The sequence below is a fragment of the Manacus candei genome, unplaced genomic scaffold (genome assembly GCF_025592945.1).
Source record: "Manacus candei isolate 608988 ecotype Guabito, Panama unplaced genomic scaffold, ASM2559294v1 h1tg000014l, whole genome shotgun sequence".
In the NCBI taxonomy this organism is placed as follows: domain Eukaryota; kingdom Metazoa; phylum Chordata; class Aves; order Passeriformes; family Pipridae; genus Manacus; species Manacus candei.
The window spans coordinates 2,444,964-2,465,682 of NW_026138062.1; the positions used below are offsets into that span (position 1 = coordinate 2,444,964).

A 20,719-nucleotide genomic window follows, 5' to 3' on the forward strand; every position below is an offset into this window, starting at 1 on the left:
CTTACGCCGCTCCCGGGCCGGTCTCCGCCCGGTCCCCGCCGTTCCCGGGGGGGCCGCGGAGAGGCGCTCCCGCCGCCCCCGCGCTCCCTTCCCTCGCTGCTTCCACGCGGGCCTGTCGGTGGGATTCTTCCTCCTCCCCTTTCCTCTCCCTCAATTAAACCAAAAATAACCCAAAATGATTGAAATCGCTGCTCGGAGACGGAGGGGAAACATGCTAAGCGAGGAGACGGGAGGAGTAAGGCACTGTGGCTCCATACGTGAGGCCATGGAGGTAGTGAGAAATGAAACTAAAAAACAACTGTTTTCTATTTACAGTTTTAAAGAAACAGAACAGCCTTCCCCGCAGTGTTTGTCTAAGTGCAGCAGCATTGCTGCTGTGTAGGTCATGAAAAGGTTGGTGCATAGTTTAAAACTTCCCATTCTGTTAATTTCTTAAAGAACAGTCGTTCATAGTCTGAGCACAAAAGCTCATGATTTAATGAGGAACAGAAACAAAATCTCTGATTGTTGGTGTTTCAAACTTCATTGGAGTCCTCTGGCAACCACAAGTTGATCCTCTGCAGCTTCAATACCCTTTAGCCCTCCATATAAGAGTACATGCTGAATAGAGGACAATGCCTGGTTGTTATGTTTATTTACCCTTACTACAAGCTGGGTTAACCTCTTCAAAACAGCTTTACTAAGCCCGTTAACCACACAGCCCACATGATCTGTAGCCGTATCCCTAATGTGATGTAAATCTGACTCGAGACCATATGCACGAGTTCTGCTGCATTGTGTCTCCGAAAACTACAAGTTTATTGCCGTCCAACCTTTCTCGGGCTGGATGCTTCCAGGAGGAAACTCTCTGAATAGAGACCACTTAAAAAAAGAGAAAAAAGTCAAGAGTCCTGCACTGTTGGAGCAATATTTTTAATGGCTGTTGCACATTTACAGAAGGGTGGTGTGTGGGGGATGCAAAGCTCACACAAGGTAAAGATTTTCATTGCAATTATTTCAACTGATGCCTAATCATTTGAGGTTTTGCCCTTTCTGCCAGGAGTTCCGCAGCAGAGTGGGAAGAAGCACAGATAGAAATAGAAGCAATTGAATCAGTTTTTGTCTGCTCTTTCAACAGAGCTCAGAGTTTGTTTCACCTTTCTCCTTCAGTGAAGTCATAATCCTACATTTGTAGTAATTATCGTGATGTCACACAGTTGGTGATGTAACTTTGTCACAGGCTATGAGTAGAACATGGGCCATGCAGGAGCGAGCAGTGGTTTGAGTCAGGAATAATTTTAGTAATTAGCTATTCTGGCAAGCAAACTATGACAGATCTGCAAAATGGAAATGAATTTCTGCTTAAGCTTGACATCTTTAATTTCCCCCCCACACCCTCCAAGTATTATAGTCATCTTTAAAAACAGCTACTGGGGCCCCATGGCGAGAGCTTCATTTACCAGCTCATTTTTTCTTGATCGCTGTGGCAAGCGTAACAATGTTCTGTGCCTGCTTCAGTAATGGCATGTCGATCATGCTCCCGTGGAAAGTAAACGCTCCCTGGAAAAGAGAGAATATAAACTTCCTGAGAGACCTCTGGAAATTGTAGTTGGCTTGTCTTATTCTTTAAAGACACATTTGTTTGCCAAGAAACAGCAGCTCCCACAATAATCCTGAACAAGTTTTAGGAGACAAACTAACCGAGACGGGGCAAGTGCATTTAAAGAAATGCGGAGAGCAAGAAGTGCTCCAAAGAGGAGGTAAAAAGAGAGAGAAAAGAGAAACCCAGTGTGCAGCCAGCCTGTTTCAGCCTCTCTAGCTGGCAGACACTGAGGCCAAGAGCAGCAAGGCTGTGCATGCCAGCTGGAGAGAGGGGCTGGCAGACACAGCACCTGGGGGGCAGCTCTGCTCCCCACCTCCAGCATTGATCCGGGACTGTGCCACAGGGTCAGCACGAAACTGCCTACAGACAGAAGGAAAAGCCAGAAAAGTTATCTTTGTCAGGAAACAGCAATGGGTGTTTGTGGGGATGGAGGGAAGTTTTCTTTACTTGGGGGTTTGCTAGGCTGTGCTGCTGTTGCGCCTCTCCATTAGGTCTCTGGTGTTAAGATAGGCCGGGCCTGTGCTGAAAGCCAGGAACTGGGATGAAAGCTGAAAAAAAAAAGTGGATGGCACAATAATATTGCCCAAATCTGTTCTGGAGCCAAGGTAAAGCCCACCTGAGCACCACATATAGGGAATTTCCCCAAATGGATGCAGACTACTCTGTGTCTCAGCGGTGGTGATCTGAGAGCCAGGACAGGTTTCAAAAGTCACTTTGTATTCCTAAGAATTTTTTGTTGGTACCATGGTGACAAGTTTAAAACAATTAATTGGGAATCATAGTTAAAATTTAAACAGAAGACATATGTTTTAAATAGGGCCAAACCTGACTTATTTCTTTGGATGCTTTAATCTACACGTGTTGCTGAGGTAGGATTTGGAAGACAAAACACTGCATTAAAATGTGCTGAAGTTCAGTAGACAAAAAACCCCAACTTATTTGCAATTCTAACAGTACTTTGGCACATTTGAATAAACACACAAAACCCAACAAACCCCAAAAAACCAAATACAAATACGAAACCCCGACCCTGAAGAATTCAGAACTGAGGGGCTGGCCCCAACTTTGCATAGGCGTCTCTGTGAAGTGCTGTGCACACTTTTAATGCCCTGCTGCAATCCATACGGGATCACAGGCTGGTCCTAGATTTGACAGTGAGCGAGGCTGACCAAGAACAGGGTAAGAATGATAGCAGCATGTGTGCCTGTGAACGCGTAGTGAGAGAAATGCAGAGGAGAACAAGCCATTTATTGTTTTCTGGTTTTCATTTGAGACTTGATAATCATTAAGTAGAGGACTGCAGTAAGTAAGATGAAAATATAATCCTTTCACAAAAATGTTTAGGAAATGTGTTGCTCCAGTGGCATATCTAGTTTGACTGAAGTATTAATTAAATACTAAATCACATTCTGGAATATTTAAGACAAAAATCCACCTTAAACAGTAATCTAATACAAATCAATATTGTTGTGTGTTAGAACAGTGTATTAAAGCCATTGAAAACCTAATAGTAAAAACTACAGTAGATTTTCCTACTATTGTGTGCAATATTTTAGGTAGATTTGGAGAATAACTGGAATGACAGAAATACTCAAAGGTTGATGCTTCAAACTGAATTTTTTTGTTTACAAAGCAAACAACTAATCCTACCTTACCCCAACAACACCAACATTAATATTATTATTTACTAATTTACATTAGTAAATTAATAATTTATTTTAGCTACATATCAGTCATTTTCACTTTTAAACCTTTACAGAAAATGCAGCCTCAAACTATTCAATTTATGAGCTATTGTGAAAATAAATTAGGAACTAAGTAAATATTTTATGACATAGGATTTATTCAGGATAATCAGGTCTACACAGTGATCTCAAACTGCAAGATACATTTTTTTAACTGTAAGAAAAACATATTTTAATTATGCCTTTTTTCTACAACCATTCAGTAATGCCTATTCAGTAACAGCCAGTTCAGTAGCAAAGTAAAGAGAAAGGTAATTCAGTAACAGCTATGGCTTGCAGGAGAAATTTGCATGCGGATGACAGTGACAGGTAGAAATATGTTGAGGTCTGGCATTAGCCTTCTCAGTTTTGTGAAAGGAGCTCAGTTATCCTAAGTACCAGCAATAGTTTTCAGAAAGAGATGGGTGCCTAGCAATATCAGTTCTGATCTCTGGTAGTCCAAATCATGACTGGGAGGGTCTTATCCCTTCTACTGACTGGATACAGGATGATTTGAAGTCAGATACCTCTGCAAGGTGCCTAAGTTGTAGCACAATGAATCTAGGTCAGTATGTCTTTTTTACAAAGGAAGAGTTAATTAAACAGCATGCTTGTTCTCTCTTCATTAAAATAACATGTTTAGAAAGGAAACCAGGATAACTGTGTATGTGGACACATGAACACTGAACCACTTGAGAACTGCTGTATGTTCCCTGCTTGTCAGTGTGCAGCTGTACTTCGGGTTGCTAGGATTTGAATTCTTGAAGGAAAAAATGCCCCCCTCTTTTTTTTTTTCTTTTCTAACAGTAAAGGGTAACATGAAGTTGGCTTCTCTGCCTGTTCACTCTGAGGCTTATTTTCTCCCTGCTAATTTGCAGTGTTGAGCTAAAGTCCAGAAAAAGAAACCGATTTTAATGCTATTGAATATACTCTATTCACTGACTCTCTTTCCACCCACAGGTTTCAACAGATAGGAAATACCAGTAATTACAGCTTTGTCCCCATGCTCTCTTTTCCAATTCTGCTAGATGAAATTTGCCTTTAGCATTCTTTTGATTTTCTCTCGCATGAATATAAAGAAAACAAGACTTCCTATAAACACCATTTGCTTTGATAGCATTAATCTGGGGATTAATTTAGTCATAGATCTAAATTGTCTTTTTGGCTAATTTTCTTAACAATCTCACACTTCCAGCCTGTACTTAGATTTCCAGTAGTTCAACTATGGGACCAAGGGTCTGTTCGTAAGGAAGCTTGCAGCATGAATGGGAACAATGGCAGGTGGGTAGTGCAAGGCTGAGGTTTGCATCCATTGTGTTTGGTGGCTGTAGCCCTTGCTTGCCATGTCACCATATAAATCATTCCGTGGGAGCCTTTTCAGGAACCTGTAGAGGGACCCTCCAATCAGGCTAATCAAATGTGTCAGACCAGCCCTGGGAAGAGACAGTCCCTCCAGGTAAAAGCTGATGGAGAACCTGGGAGAAGGAGCAGCTAGGAGGCAGTGTCAAAGGTGGTGGGTGCAGTCTCTGGGTAATGGTGCATGGGTGCAAGTAACTCGAGTTGGAAGAGAAGTTAGGGAATGGAGGACAACTGCAGCACTCACCAAACAGCATATGAAAGTGCTGCCCTTATGAGAAGGAGTGGCTTTGTGGACCAAAGACTCTGCCCTATTTTAAGCAATGCAGTGTGTATTCTGTTGTACCTATCCAGTGCTATCCTTCATGCAACCACACAGTGAATGTGCTGAAGGCAAAGCCCTGTGAGAAATAGGGTGACTTTTGGCACTCATCAGTCTGTAGCGTATGGGAGCTGTGAGGGCGCTTTGGCTGGTCCACACTGTACAGCTGTGAAATCAGTACAACACAGCAGAAGGGTCTGTATTTGTACAGTCTCTCTGCTCCTTCAGCCTGATCACTCTATGCTTCTGTCAGGGCAGATTGTTAGGGAGGAATTGAGGAAGAAACTGAATGGGCAGCATTTCCCATTTGGGTCATGGTGCAGACTAGCTAAGAGTCCTTCTAACTGACTGACGAGCAAGGAAAGACTCAAGGTATTTTCTTCTGGATAGCTCTGTAAGGGCAGAGGAAGAGAAAGGCAGCAGACTCATCTAGCTCCTCTTCTCTCAGTCTGCCTACTGCAGCTGCCCACAGAGCCCACCAAGTCATCCGTTCCCCACCTCCGTCTCTTGTATCAGACCACATTCTCCAGGCTGGATGATGCAGGATCAGTACTGCTGCTCCCCCCAGGAACCATGTAGTATTATTCACAGTGACTTTTAATGCTCTGTTAAAGCAGTAGTAGCATTTTTAAAAAGTAACAGCAATTTATGCAAGATGCAGGCCATGCTGAGTACGGTCTTAACAGCTCTATTTTGAATTTCAGTATGCCCTAAAGCACTTTGAGAATGGAATAGAGAAGACTTGGCAAATACAGAAAATAGCTGTAAGGGAATTAAAATTATAGAAAGCTGCTGGGTTTTGTTTTGTTTTGTTTTGTTTGTTTTTTGTTCTTTGTTGGTTGTTTTTTTTTGGTTTGTTTTTTTTTTTTCAGAAGGAAATGGCAAAGAGTTATAGTCTTGATAAAAATAGAATTGAGAATGGTCAGCCCCAACTGATAAAAAGATCCAATCTACAGACAAGAGAAGCGATAAGGTGGAGTTGACAGAGAACACTCATTTTCACAGGTCAGGAGATGAAGATATAGGCTCATGAAAAAGGGAGGCAAATCCAGCTGTGCAGTAAGAATAACTAATGCAAAAAATTTCCAGGTAGCTGTGGAGAGACTTAAGAGGTGCAGAACCAAACTTTGTAACACATCAGTTTGGCAGACTTTATGCTTGTATCCTATGAGCTTCCTTTTGGATAAATGCAGCCACTACCAAACCCAGCTCAGATCTAGCGAAGTTCAACATGTAATTGAGGGATCATCTTTGACATCTTAGAAGACAACTCTGGTCATGGAACTTGGACATGTCTCTTGTCATATCTCTATGTCATCCTTAAAGATTTCCTTTACCTCTAAGAAATGACACTTATCAAGTCACAGAAAGAGCCTGTTATTTGTCTGTTATTTGCCTTGGTCAAAAGATGAACACATTAATGCAGTGTTTCCTGGAACATGAAGACCTCCTCTTTTTGTGTGTGTCTATGTGTGACAGCATCCAGGAACATTTGCTTTGTGAAACTTTTGAGAGTAGTTAAGAGCTTGGTAAATCTATAAGACCATCTCATAAACAGAGCATAATCTTTTTAGTGGCAAGAAGCTTTCTAGAAGTTAAATGGACAGGATTCAGGGTCCATGATTTCTGTGTTGTCTGGGGATCAATATGTTCTGATGGAACAAGGAGAGGGGAAGAAATGATACAGGTAATTTTATTGCTAGTGTTTATCATGGGTATAATGGAATTGTGTTATATATGGAATTGTGTTGATGTTGACTACAACAGGTGAGGTATAGGATGACAAATGAGATACTCTTCATGTTTTTCCAGAAGATCAGGGAATGTAAAGTTTTATACTACTTCTTCTGTCCTGAAACCTTTTTATATAATAGACAGTGTTACATGGGGTTTTACTTTCACCATCTTTTGTTTCCTTATAAACCACTGGGTTAAGGAGTGGAATAAGCAGGATAAAAACCATCAAGATACAGAACATTTAAGGCACCTCAAGTTATGTGACACAATTATCTCTGAGCTGTGGATTAAAGTATTTGAGTTAATTAAAGTAAAATAATAATTGTTCTGGGACATATGGGACAATGATCAGACGAGCTAGTCCCCACTGGCTGACAAGACAGAAGAATTAGATGTACTCCCGCACCTGGGAATGCTTGTGGCTTTTTCCTCAGCATTTGCTCCATCTGTGGTTATCTGTACCTCTAACCACATCCATCCTGATGACTGCAATGAGCTCACTAAGGGCGTTACTGCAGACCTTCAGTACAACTGCTGTTGTTATTCATTACCTCAGTCACTGGCAAGCCTTTGCTAACAAACCTTTGGTGTCTTGTTCTACCAGATCCCATCATACATGTAGCCAACAACTTTAACTCCCATGTCACAGTGGCCAGGATTTTCTTAAAGATTACAAGAGCTTACATTAAGCCCGTGGCTTGTCTACAGCACAAATAAAAAAGAGCTATTATCTTGCATCAGATGAAAAAATACAGCCAATAGTGCTATGTTAGTTTGTTATGTGTGTCAGTATATGGGCTGTCCTAGGCCACTGTTTAAAGACGGCCAACTTTTTCAAAAGCAGTTTATTTTGGGAATCTAGTCAGGCTATGTTTAGATGGCAGGCTTGGAGGTGCTAGGGGATCCTGTTGAGTAGGTAAGGCTTTGGAATGGAGGAGACTCTGGTTAGTCAGGCCAGTGGAAGAAACGGAAAAGAAAGACAAGGTAATGTTCCAAGAAACCTCAACATGGACAAGAAAGCACCTGCTGCTGAATTTTGAATTAAGTATAGGTCCAAGATATGTGTTATCTAATGCTCATGAAATTGCCAAAAAACCCCTCTGCCACTAGTTAGGAGACTATTGAGTGGAAGACAAGCAATCTCACAAGTGAGGGGAGGTCCTTTGACAGCACTCTGCTGTGACAGGGTTAGAAATAGTGCCTCACTGATAAAGATTTGGGTTTTTTTCCAAATACTTTGCTCAACAGTTTAGCTAGCAATACTTTCCTTTGCAGATCAAATCCCTGCAAAGAGTGTGTAGCAGTCGGGTTATCTTCTTGTCCTACCTGGCTGCCTTTTGAGGGGATGTGCAACTAGGACCTGGGGGAAATGGACATATGGGGGCCAACTAGCCAGTCACGCTTTTCTCCTCCACCCCCTTCATCATTAGGAGATGTTGTGAGTCAAACAGAGCTCCCACACTGCTCTGGTAGCATGGGCCAGAGCCTGTGTGTGAATACAGCCATTGTGTAAATAAGTAATTATGTAAGTCCCTTTCCAACCCCTGTGACCTGTGTCAGCACTTGTGGGCAGATGCCAGGCTAAATGGAAACGAGCAGGATGGGTGATGCCAGCTGGCCAGGGCAAACCTTGCATACCTCCTGCTAGGAGAAACAGAGAACCAATATAGACAAGCACCCTGAAGTCCAAAGATGAATCTTTGATCCACAGTTATCTGAGAAACACTAATTCTTTCCAAGGTAATTCAGTGGCTTGCCCACTTCTGAAACCCAAAGGTTTTATAGAATACAAGGAATAAACCCACTAAACTGTGCTTGGTTCTGAAAACATTACCTCTAATCCTGCACTATATTAGCTGTTATAAGGAAATAAGAGTTTTGTGTTCTGCAAGAAGGGCAGATTTGCTCTTCCAAGGAGGGAAGAGAGCAGGTGGATGGCAAAGGCTCCCCATAAAAAGCATGGCATTCAGGAAGATAATTCCCCTGGGATTAATGAAAACACACATTGTTTAAGTGACTCCCTGCAGAGGAAATTTGGAATCTTTGCTTTGGGGCTTAAAAAGAATGCTTGGGTTTGCTTACAGGTAATGAACAAAAGAGAAAAGAGTTCTGGTTGCAGCAAATGACATTGGGTCGGTGCCTGGGGGAGGAGTGATTATCCTGAGTACAAAGGAATGATTTCTCTTGAAACAGAAGGTTGAGACCATATTTTTGGGGAAGTCAAGAGCAGGAAATAAGCTAACAGCTGTGATGGTGCTGAATGCAGGTTTAATTAATTTTTTTCTTCTGCAAGTTTTAGCCAAAGAGCTGTCATAAAGAGCTGGGTCATGACTGAACCTTCTCGTAATGAACTTCCAAAGGTTAGAGAGCTGCTAGGAGGTGTTCAATGATATCTAGGTCAACTGAGCATGTTTTCCAGACTATAACAAGATAAAGTCTCTCCCTCCTCTCTGGTCAGGCCTGTCCTGCCTCCAGGGCAAGCTGACAGACAACTGTGGCCTTTTTTAATCACGTTTGCAATAGGTAGGAAATGCCCAAATAACTAGTGTAGTCACATATGACAAACTGAAGACTTCACACACAGCAAGCTATATGGACAGAGTTTTTTGAGCTACATATTTCCATATCCTTTCCTTTGAACACTTTCACATTTGCTCCTTTTCTGTAGCAGTATTATGGGTTGAAAGACACTTGTACATAAAATCTTTGAGGAAAATAAATGATCCCTGAAAAGGTTTGTCAAAGATATCTTTTTGGCAAGAGGAGATGCTCAGTGGGTCTCTGTGATCTGTTGAAGGATGGACAGGGAGGGAATTCTGCCAGGTAGCAACACCAGTAAATTTCTGTAGCCATTTTGTTGATATGAAGAAAACATTAAATATCACTACCTTTTGTTTCTTTTTGTCAATGTAAACTTCTACCTGAGTAGAAGTAGTCAGTGAGTTCAGAGGATAAATCAGTTTGTAACGCCAGAAGCAGGCCTGTTTGTATGAGATAGACTTCTACCTCTAGGAGCATATGGAAGGACACAAAAGGTCGAGAAAGAAAGAGCAACAACCACATGAAATAGAGACTGATTTTTGCCTCAAATAACTCCGAAGCAGCAGTACAAGAACTCTGGCAGAAGAAGCCCTTTCTAAAGCTCAACAGGTAGGAAGGACTTTGTGAGCCTTCAAGTCCACAGTAGGGCAGGAAAGATAAAGATCAAGGACCTACAAGGTCCTTCACTTCTTCTCCACCTGATACTATTTTCCCAGCCCATATTGTATCAGGGTGAATTTACGCTGACACTTTTGGTCTGTGTTTGGCCCAGACAACTGTAAAAGTTTTGTTCTTTCCCTGCCAAGTTCACTGATAAAACGGTAGCTTTGTCCTTGGGGAGAGAGCTTCTTGTATAAACTGTATTAATTGGTGTTCTGTGATTGGTTCATCGTCTGCCAAGGACATTTGAAGGAGAAACTGAAGAAGAAGGGAGGAAGTCACGACCCCCGACTCAATTAGGGAAGACCCCTGAAACATAGTGCGCATGTGTACGGGGAATTCCAAAATTCCCACGCATGCGCTGAAGGGATGCACTTGCATAATAGGGGCTGGGACTGAGGGCCTCTGGCTGGCGGTGATGGCCACACCTGCAGAGGTTGAGGTCACTCAATTAGTTGTATAAAAAGCAGATAGCTCTTTCTTGGGGAACCTAGTTTTACCTCAAGGACAACGTTGCCTTTGGCAGGGACGCCTGCCAGTTTGTGAACTTACTGACTCTCCAAGGATGCAGCTTCTGCTATGGGTAATTATAGGCATGCTAGGTCGGTAAGATAACTTTATGGGCAACAGCTGGGTAACTGGGGAGGTCGTGCTGGGGGCTTATTTCTCTCCTCCTTCCTCCCTTTTGGGTTTGTTCGTTTTGTTGGCCACCTCTTGTTAATAAATATCAGTTTTGTTGAGCTTGCAACGGTGTCATGGTTTTCAAGATTCAGTATGGTTCGAACCCTCACACATATATAAGGGTCTTGCCCTGCTGTGTGAGCCAGACAAGCTGTTTTTCCCTCTAACAGTCCCCCAAGCTGCCTGAACCACTGGGGACAGCCCTTTCAGCTGGGATGGGCCTGGGAATCCTGCTTGGTCCAACACCAGAGACTCCTTCAGGCCCCCCAAGTCTCTCCCTCTCACTGAGCAAACAACCTATTTAAGATCCGTGAATGCAGGGCAGACATGAGGAGATTTTTATTGCTGTCTTTGCACTTTCTTTAGTTACCTTCTCATTGTAGTTGTTGCCTTCCCGTCTGCTCCTCTTGAGTAGGAAAGAATAAAATTAAAGAAACTGAGGGAAGTTTTAGAAGTTGGAAATATTCTCCACTGGTTTTCATTCTCTGTCTTATAACGTATCGTGAACGGAAGAATCCTAGAGAGTACGCTTGCTGTTGCCAGGCAAATCTTCATTTTATAGCACAAAAGCAGCTTCCTGGACAAACCCTATCCAATGATGCATTTTTTCCCCCTAGTGAGCATCATGGTTATTATATGGAAAAGTGAAAAGTAACTAATATTAAGGCCTTAGTATCCTCAGATACCCTTAATTAAGTAATTTGGAATTAACTTGAGGTTTATGGTCATGGATGCAATTTAAACATAAAATAGAAAATTCAATCTGAAAGTAAATGACTGATTACAGGACACACAAAAGGCATTTGATACTGAGGGGAAAGGTAGCTGTAAAATACAACACAGTTGAGAAAAAATAATAATAGCGAAGCTCGTTCTGCCAACAAGAAGGGAATTGCCTGTATTTTTGTGTTCTCTGTTTTTTCTAATTTTAGGTTCATTTTCTGAATAGGATTGAACAGCCATATTTTACTGTGATTCTCTATTTCAGCTGAGAGAGCTGTTGCAGAGAGCCTCTCCAGGTCCCTGAAAAAGCTGGCTAGCACAGAGAGGAGTGAAAAGGCAGCAAGACCGCTGCTACTTAAATTAACTGAAACAATATTTTGGCTGTACAGGCTTCTGAATTCCCTCAGTAAGCCTTTAAAAGAGCCATCTGGTCAGAACATTACATCTCTAGTTAGATACTGCTTTGGAAATTGAAATGAGGCTCGTGAGTTCTTGTTAATGCTTTTTAGAAAGGGATTTTGGAGGTAGGTAGTTGCCTCGGTGGGTCGCTTGGTGCAGAGCAGGTTTTGGCACGATGGCAGGCAGGTGTCTGCAGCAATGGGTGTCTTCCTGCTCCATGCCCATAACAAAGCACTGACTGACTGGGAATGTGCCGACACAGCATGGCCCTTCCAAAAGCAAGGGCACTCACCCTGCATGTATCTCCTTGAGCCAACAAGGAGAGAGAGGGCTTGTGCCTTGCTGAGAAAGAACTCAGAGAGGTGCCATCCCTCTACAGGGCTCATGCCCCCTGGGACAGGAGGAGCCTCCTCCTCTAGGAACTACCTCCCGGTGGAAAGGCTATGGAGGGGCACAGCATCTGTCCTGCTCCAGGCTCATGGAGAAACTTCTCCCTGTGGGAAATATCAAAGTGCCACCCGAGTCTCTCTCCCTCCACATTTTGGACACAGGTCTTTAATGAGTGGCGGAAAACAGATTAAGAGCCACCAAATGCCTGCTGGGGAGTGGGAGGGGGAGAAGTTGGCAAGAAAATATTTTGTATGAGTTTCTGCCCTGCTTAGAAGCTTTTGCAGCCCTGTGTAGTAAAATCTGTCTCCTTCTCTCCCCACCTGGCATAACTCCCTCAGGACTGATTTCACCAGATAGGAACCAGTATAGCACAAGCAATTAGCCAATGCAGCCCCTTCTGCTCCATTGTAAAGGTTCAAAATTTGCCCCCAGATGGATCCTTCTAAGAGAAAAGCCTTCAACTGTGACACATAACACATTTCTAAAGTATCTTTCAAATACTAAAACTGTATAGAGAAACTTTGAGTACTAATATAAGCTCTCTTGACCTCTATTTATTCATCAGTTTTCACATTAAAATTTCACTTGGCCACTCTTTAAAAAGATAAACAACATAGCAGTGGCCCATCAGCACTCTTCACCTTTGCATAGAGATGCATCTGAGCCTATATTAAGGCTGAAGCTCCAAAAAGGTGGCAATTTACCATAAATTCCTGAATCCTTCGCTCTGCAGTGGAAGAAATATACATTGCCTAATTAACAGAAACGACAGCAAATGCCTTGTGTTCTCGGAGGGAGGGCTAACAGCACTGCAGTTCAGTATGCACAGAGGCATGGCAGCACCCTGTGCTGCCATTGTCACCCTGGAATGGGATCCAGCTTAGGTGGTGGCACCTCAAAGCTCTGCAGTCTGTCCTGGGCAAGGAGAGTGGGGAGCTGGGCTGCTCCCTCACTCCCAGCTCCTCATAAAGCCCTGAGATATAATGCCCTATAAAGTTCAATATAATCCCTGGGGATCGATGAGGTCCCATACAGCCCTATGGCAGAGGAATGCTCCAGGGCAACCCTTCCAAGAGGCAGCCTAAGCCTGGCACCCCTGGGACATGGTCCTGCTTTCCTAGCAACCAGGGGCTGGACTGGGACGGGTTGGATCCCGTGTGGCTGGGGCCGTACACGGAGAGCCCTCACGGGGTCTGCAGCATGGCCGGAAGAGGGAGGGAAGCGTGGAGAGACCGCCCTGTGAGGCAGTGGGAGCTGGACCTGGCCCAAGCACGAGGGCGCATCGTCTCCAAGATACAGTGGCTTGGGGTAGCTTTTCCTAAACAAAGAGCATTATAAAGGAGCCACTGCTGGAAATTTCCATTCCTTTGTTGGGTTGATGCTGTGTAAATAAATGCAGTCCTAAGATTTTTCATAATCCTGGAAAGGTCCGTAAATGAAATTGTATAGTTTGCCAAATCACTGGAGTTCATATATATTATTCCTCAGCTGCCGGGAACATGATATACAATGGCACAGAATATAATGCAAGAAACATATGCTAAAAGTCTTCTTAGAAGCACTCTGTGCATTTGTATGTGGCATGTACAGATATTTCTTTTGTTTTGCTCTATGGGATCTAAAATATTCAACCCATATTACAACTTGGGTTTGTGAATTACTTACCTTAACTCTAAATAATCCTTACTTGACAAGTGACTTTGGTGGCAGCATTTAGTTATTCCCTGGTTTAATGTGTGGGTGCTTTGAAAGCATTATAAATTAGTACGTGAGATAAATGTGTAATCAACCTTTTACTTTATTCTTCTGCTTTACTTTATATTTGAATTTTATTTAAAAACAAGACAATTCAGGAAGATCCCAATTTTGATAATGATATTGTGCCAGATGTATTTATAAGTCAAATGGATTAAAAATGCATTTTTAATGTCTTACTTTTTTGTCATATATGAACCCTCACTACATATAGAAGAGATCACAGTCCTGTATCCAGTATATTGGTAATGTAAATGTAGGAGTTACTTAAATAGTAAAGACTATGTACCCTCATTGTTAGAAATCAGATCTTTTTCTTAAAATAGGCTAATAACTTCTCCTGCTAACTCTACCCACTTGAATTCAGTTAATCGGTATTTATAAGATCACTTCCCTGTTTAATGTGGTACAAATGCTTCAGAAATTTCTAAAAGAAATTGTCCTTTAGACTGCCGGAATGATGCTTATTACTCTTCTTTTTAATTTTTGAACACACTGACATTTATCTTATATTTAGACCTCCCCAACAGCTATGCCTGCTTTCTTTAGGATGAATATTTTTATTTTGAAAATCATATTCCTTACTAATGCAGTTCTACTGGAAATATATAGAAATCTTTTTAAGCGCTTTTCAGTTTTAGATCTCAAAGTTCTAGACAAAAGAGAGCACTTAATGAATAGCTGAATAAAATACAAAAGGTACTTTTTCAACATTTGTCTTCTACTTGTCCAAACTACCATGTTACCGTTTACTTCCTAGATATGCTATTTTTCAGTTGGATTAGAAATGTAAAAAACAGCCCCACAACCAAAACAACCTAGAAACCAAACCAAAGCAATCCCTCAAACAGGACTATCTCCATAAGGTAAGCCCTAATCCTTCTGGCTTGCTGGCTAGCTCTCTAATTTTTTTCTGTTTGGACACTGCCACAGCACTTCTAATTCTGCAGTGCTCATCTGAGATCCTAATTTTTCCTGACCTCAGTACTCATATTTGGGGGCTACTATGTCAAAGCTTTTCAGCCTCCAGGATGAAGTAGCCTGGTTCAGTCTTCTTTCAAAAGCAGATTATTATGACAAATGTAGGTCTCAAATTGGAATAGATTATAAAAGCTTATTACTGTATTTTAATATAAAATATTGTTAACTAAGGGCATCAAACTTTAAACCAAATTAATAGTACACTATGATCCCAGAGACTGCAGACTAGTAACTTATCTACCGCACAAACAGCTGCACAAATCCCTCACATTTATTTTTTCCAGGCTTTCAACTTTCATTAATAACATGGCAAACCCATGCAAGTCTCAACCATATTAATCACAGCTATATTTTTAGTCTTACTGACATGAACACTTTAATATAATAAAAGGGAAAGGAAAACAGAAGAGGTGTTTCATTAGGACATGAGGATTACTAAAACCGCTGCGTGGAGTATTTGCCAGGAGGTGGTAGGGGAAGAGTTATTACTTACATTTTAGCATGTCACTAGGATGCAGAGTGAGAGGATCCCTCAGTGAGATATGTTTGCTTTGAAAAAAATATTAAGTAATCAGATGGTCCAAGCTCTTCTTATTGACACAATCATAATAGCAAATTATAAACTCGCTTAAGGAGTTGTCAGCATTACATGGAAAACTATTTTTCCAATTTTGTTATAAAGTCTGGTAATATAACAGTGCTACAAGATCCAGAAATTCACATATTAACCTGCCTGTCCTTTTTTATTGATAGATGGCTGCGTGCAAAAATATATGAAGCATGCAACCTGGCTGATTAAAAAAATAGCCCAAACCACAAACCCTCAGCAAATTTGCTCTGGTAGCTAACTACAGGACTTTATAACCTATTTAAAAAACATTTATGAAGAGAAAAAAATCCCCCAAACGCAAAAGCCCCTCACCCCACCCAAATGGCTGATAGAGACAACCCCCCCCCCAGTATTATTTCAGTAAAATAGCAGCTTCAAAACAAATCCAAAGACTAATGCTTACCAAATACAAAATTATTCAACATTAAATGTTTGGCTCAGAGATAATGTAATACTGGGACTAGAGTTAAATTTAGTTCAGTCTCCTAACTGACTGTTCATATGACAGGGGTATTCCTTAGATGAGTTTCTGACATTAAATGCAGCTGAATGAATAGTATTGAACACATGAGAAACATAAACAATATTTGGCTGAGTATGTTGTTTGACTTTCTTCTTTCTGCATCTACCTGCCTACACATTTGCACTAGCAGTATGTTTATAATGAGCCTTTTGTAAGGGAGCCAAGCTTTGTAAGTCGGAATAATGGGCAAAACCAGTCACACATTTTTTACTTCTATATTGTTTGCGTGTAGAAAGCTACATTTCAAAGCCAAGGGGAACAGAACAAAGAGATACAGTCATACAGCATCCTTATAGTGACCCTGAAATCACTGCTCAGGACAGCACCCGAATATCACAGTCATGGTTGTACTGGAAACCACAAAGGGGATGCGATAGCCTACTGAAGAGAAGGGCAGAGCAATAGCAAATACCTTGTCAGACTTTTACTGAGAAGAAAGCATAATTTCTGTTCTGACCTTTACAGCATTTTTAATGTACAACATCTGTAGTATCAGAAATGCAGGGGAACATGGAAGGCACACATCCCAATCTTTTTCTACCCATCAGAAAGCAGAAAAAAAAATGTACAGAAAACATTTATATGGCACCAGAGAAAGAGAGACCCTATGCACAATCGTATAGATGAACTTCACGACTGGGGGGATTTGTCTCCTGCTTGAATGTCACACAAGCACATGTGAACTATTCCCGCTCATCTGCAGTCCCTGTTCTGATTTGGGACTTCGTTTTTTAACTAGCCCAGGCTTGGCTGCAACTAAGATAAATACATTTGGCTGCAACTTTTTTTTTCTTTCAAAAAGAGGCAAACTGGATTATAGCAAATAACCTTTAAGATAATTAACTGACAATGCTGCAACTAGCATAAAATCTTCCTTCAGGCGACCCCTAATTTAAGTATTACTGGCACAAAGTGGAGACAGATTGTGCATCACCACCGCAATATTTACATAGCAGAAACCCACAGAGCAGGAAACGTGAGACTCAATGATGCACTAAATTAGGAACAATCATATTCTAGTGTTAATTTGCTTTCTCCTCTATCCAAAATTCAGGTCCAGCAATTGGTACAAAGGCACAGAAAACATTCCCATTTTTAACGATTAAGAACCACAATCTGCAAGCAGTTGTTCTCAAAAGTACCTTCACTCACTACTGAGCACATTTGCAGGATCAAACCCCCAAAAGTGAAACAGGTCTACTGACACAGATTTTTTAAGAAATCCAAGGCTTCTTAATCCATTTATTTATTTCCATAAATGATGTCTGTGCACAAGCAGTCCGAGTTGTCTGCCAGGCTACCTGTCTTTTGGTCGCAAATATTTTCATCTGACAGTAACACTGTGATTCTCCGGCATAATGGAGAATCAGTTTTAATTCACTGAAGCCGTAGAGATATGCAGGTACTCAAAAGGCTGTGTAATCAAAAAATTAAAGTTAAAATGGGGGGAAAGAAAAGATAGTAGTTCTATTTCTAAATATATTGGGAAGTGAGACATTTATAATAAATATAGTCTATAGTCTATTCGGAGACAGATTTCATAAGCATTCCTCTCAGTTACAGCACACTTCATAAGATAAATGCAAAGAGCCATCCCCAGCCTTTCTAAATCTTAAATATTATTCAGATTTGCTTTCCACTATGGTATATTAACAGAATATTTACCTTGCCTAATTGCTGATGTTCTTCAAAAGCAGAAATCAGTTCTTGCGCCCACTTTATTTTTTCAGGGCTCGGAGAGAACTGTTCCTGGACAACAGCAATTTGGTTGGGGTGAATCACCTGCTTACCTACAAAGAAGATTAATAACACCAGAATCATGCATCGACAAACAGATGTTCAAGCAAAATGTTCCAACCACTTGAGGCTCTCATATGCCTTGCAGACTTTCTTGCTCTTTAACTAATTATTTTACTTGATTTCTTTTTTTATTTTTAAAACTGGAAAAGAGGTAGATAGCTTTTTGCCAGAATTTTTTAAGAATAAAAATATCTTGTGCTATGCTTGCATTCAGTATAGTTTAAAAGAACTCATGATTCTTTCTCCTCCCTCCCCATTTTGATCCATACTTCTTCTCTCAGTCATTTCAGGTGCAATTGTTTGTCTGGGGCAGCCAATAACACTTAAGTATAATGCATCTCTGAATTAACTATATAAATAGCAGCTCCAGACACTCTTAAATAAGTTGTATTAAAGTGTGTTCAGAAAATGAGATCTGAAGAAGATGGTGAGAGATTTGTAGGACTGAAAAGTTACCAGTGACCTAAGGATCATGCCCTAAATTCTCAGTATTGGCTTAGTATCATAAAATCTTCAATGGTGTTTAAACTGTTGTTGTTGCAATTGTTGGCAGTTGCAGGTAGGCTGCAATATTTATTTAGTCACCAGTACGCTAAACAACTACCAGCAGTGCCCTGAGGTTTTATGAAGCAGGGTTTTTTTAATCGTTTCTTGTATAAACGTAAATTAAAAAAATAAAAATAGATGTTGCCTTTTTTTAACTAGAGATTTTCAAACATGAATAGACAGCCACATAATCAATTTTAATCCGTGACTGTATTTAGCTACCTTAAAACAAATACATGTCTAATTTGTTTGCTAATTTTAAAAGTGCAACTTTTGACATTATTAGTTCATTTCTATGTGAATTTCACAGACCGGTGTGATTTCTGCAGTTTGCTTTCAAAGTATTTTAATAAAGAGAGGCTACCGTAATTCCCAGTTTCCCGTGGAATTAATAACCCTCCTCGGTGCCAGATAACAAAACTAGTTAGAGGGATGAGCCTGATCCTGCCAACCTGCCAGCAAGTGAGCAGTGCCCTGCAGACCACGGGTCCCACATCCCTGCCGTCCGCCCGCCCGCTGCAGCCTCTCGCGGGAGCGAGACCTGCACGCAAGGAAAAGTTTGGAGTGTCAGGACCTGCGGAGGTTTCCTGCACAACGGGGTCTGCTCCTCTGTTCTCACGGACATTAAGCCAGCTGTACTTTAGAAATCAGCCCACCACTTGATCTGAGAAGCCTCATGCGTGTACTGCAGAAATACACGTATTTTCAATGAAATAACCACGGCAAAAAAACCCTGGGATTGCTTTTATCAGACTACAGTGCATGTGGGTGATAACCTGGAGTACAAAGTAAATCTACTTAATTAAATGAGCAAAGAAATAGTCTTTCAGTGTTGCTGTGTTCCTTTGCTAAAAAGCCATAAGTGGCTCAATTTTATTTCCTATTAAATAACGTTTAGTTTATGATTTTACAAGCAAAAAAATACTCAGTTTGAAATTTCAATTCCATAACTATTTTAAAAATAGTTTAAGAATAGGTAAAAACTTAAAACCCTAAGAACTATATTTTTTGAAAGAAATTACACAGAGATTTTTTTTAAAGCCAACACTTTTTACATGAAGTCTACTTAAAGGTTTTTTTAGTCAATTTAATAAAATGACATCATTATTAAGATAATGATGTTCCTTCTTTGTAATGTAACAAATTCTCACTAGGTAAGCTACTAATTCTAAAATTGAAATGTGTACCAACAATTCTTGAAAAATCCTAAGGAGCTTAACTTTCTGGGGAAAATATTGACTATATTTTAAATTATATTTAAAGTCAGTCTATAATTATAACAAAATTAAAAATACATAAATATGATTTTTAAAGTGTAAAACATTTTTGTAAAAAAATTTGCTTTTTTAAAGATACCTGTAGCAGTAAGCTATGCATTTTATCATTAAAACACTACTGAAAAATTTACAGAGAATATAATCTAACTTTTGATTTATAGAATTTGGTTGATTTTTGTCACAGACTACGTATCCAAATAACTGTATAACAGACATAATGCCATGCAGGAACGAAGCAAATATTTTAAACAGAATTGTTGTTATTGACAAGTTACTGAGAGAGTGCAAAATTGGAAGACATTAAAATTTATGACCATGAAATCCTTTTTACAGTACCACTTGATATATCGTGCTTTAAATCAATACCTGTCAAGTCTTTGAGGTAACTGTATGATGGTGTCATTTTAGTCTTCTACAAAAGACTGCAAAAGAGAGGAAACCTCTACAGTTTTGTATTTATATCTGGCTTCTCAGCCTGTAGCACAGGACTTTATATAATAACTAAGTTGTCTGTTAAAGTGTATGGCAAGGTTTACCTAATTTTTTACATAAACATTTCTAAAACCTATGCCTGTTTATATAGGCAACACACTGTTTTAAAGTCCACAGGTACTGGCATTGTAAAACATCTTGCTGTGTGTCTATGGCTATATATGTATATAAATAAATATATATACATATACATATGAAAGGACTATTAATTTGGCTAAATTACATTTGAAAACATTTGATTTCATGTTAATATACTCGCTGAAGGAAAACCAGGCTGCTTTTAAGATAACTGGAAAAGAAAACTTAGTTACAATAAACAGTGAGGTCCACAACAGTAATTACATATCTGGTAAATTCTTTGTTATATTATTATTATATTGTTATATTATTTCACTTGTTTAATCTTGAGTGAACATATTTGATTACACTAAGGTAAATTCTACTGGTGTAATATGGGGATATCTAAGGATATATACCTTTAGAGAATATTTTAGATTTGCATTGCTTTTGAGGGTGGTGAATTCAGCCCTGTGCATACAAATGAATGAGTGTTCTCCAGCTAAGAGAGCAATTTGGAAGCCTCAGGTCATCTCATTCTTTGTGAAAAAGTAGCAGAAAAG

The 20,719-nt window shown here is 40.3% G+C and overlaps 1 protein-coding gene across 4 annotated transcripts in view; it reads right to left on the minus strand.

Moving 5' to 3' along the window:
- Positions 1-898: 898 nt before the first annotated feature.
- The window catches only part of CLYBL (citramalyl-CoA lyase), a 167,949-nt gene continuing 148,128 nt past the window's right edge, over positions 899-20,719 (minus strand). For 3 of the 4 annotated variants that reach the window (XM_051780642.1, XM_051780644.1, XM_051780641.1), the window contains exons 7-8: positions 17,650-17,774; positions 899-1,539 (exon numbers count right to left, since the gene is read on the minus strand). In XM_051780642.1, coding sequence (XP_051636602.1) covers positions 1,444-1,539; positions 17,650-17,774 — 221 coding nt within the window. In that variant the 3' untranslated portion in view covers positions 899-1,443. Of the gene's footprint in view, positions 1,540-15,344; positions 15,401-17,649; positions 17,775-20,719 lie in introns of all 4 variants that reach the window. The other variant, XM_051780643.1, reaches the window with a different exon arrangement.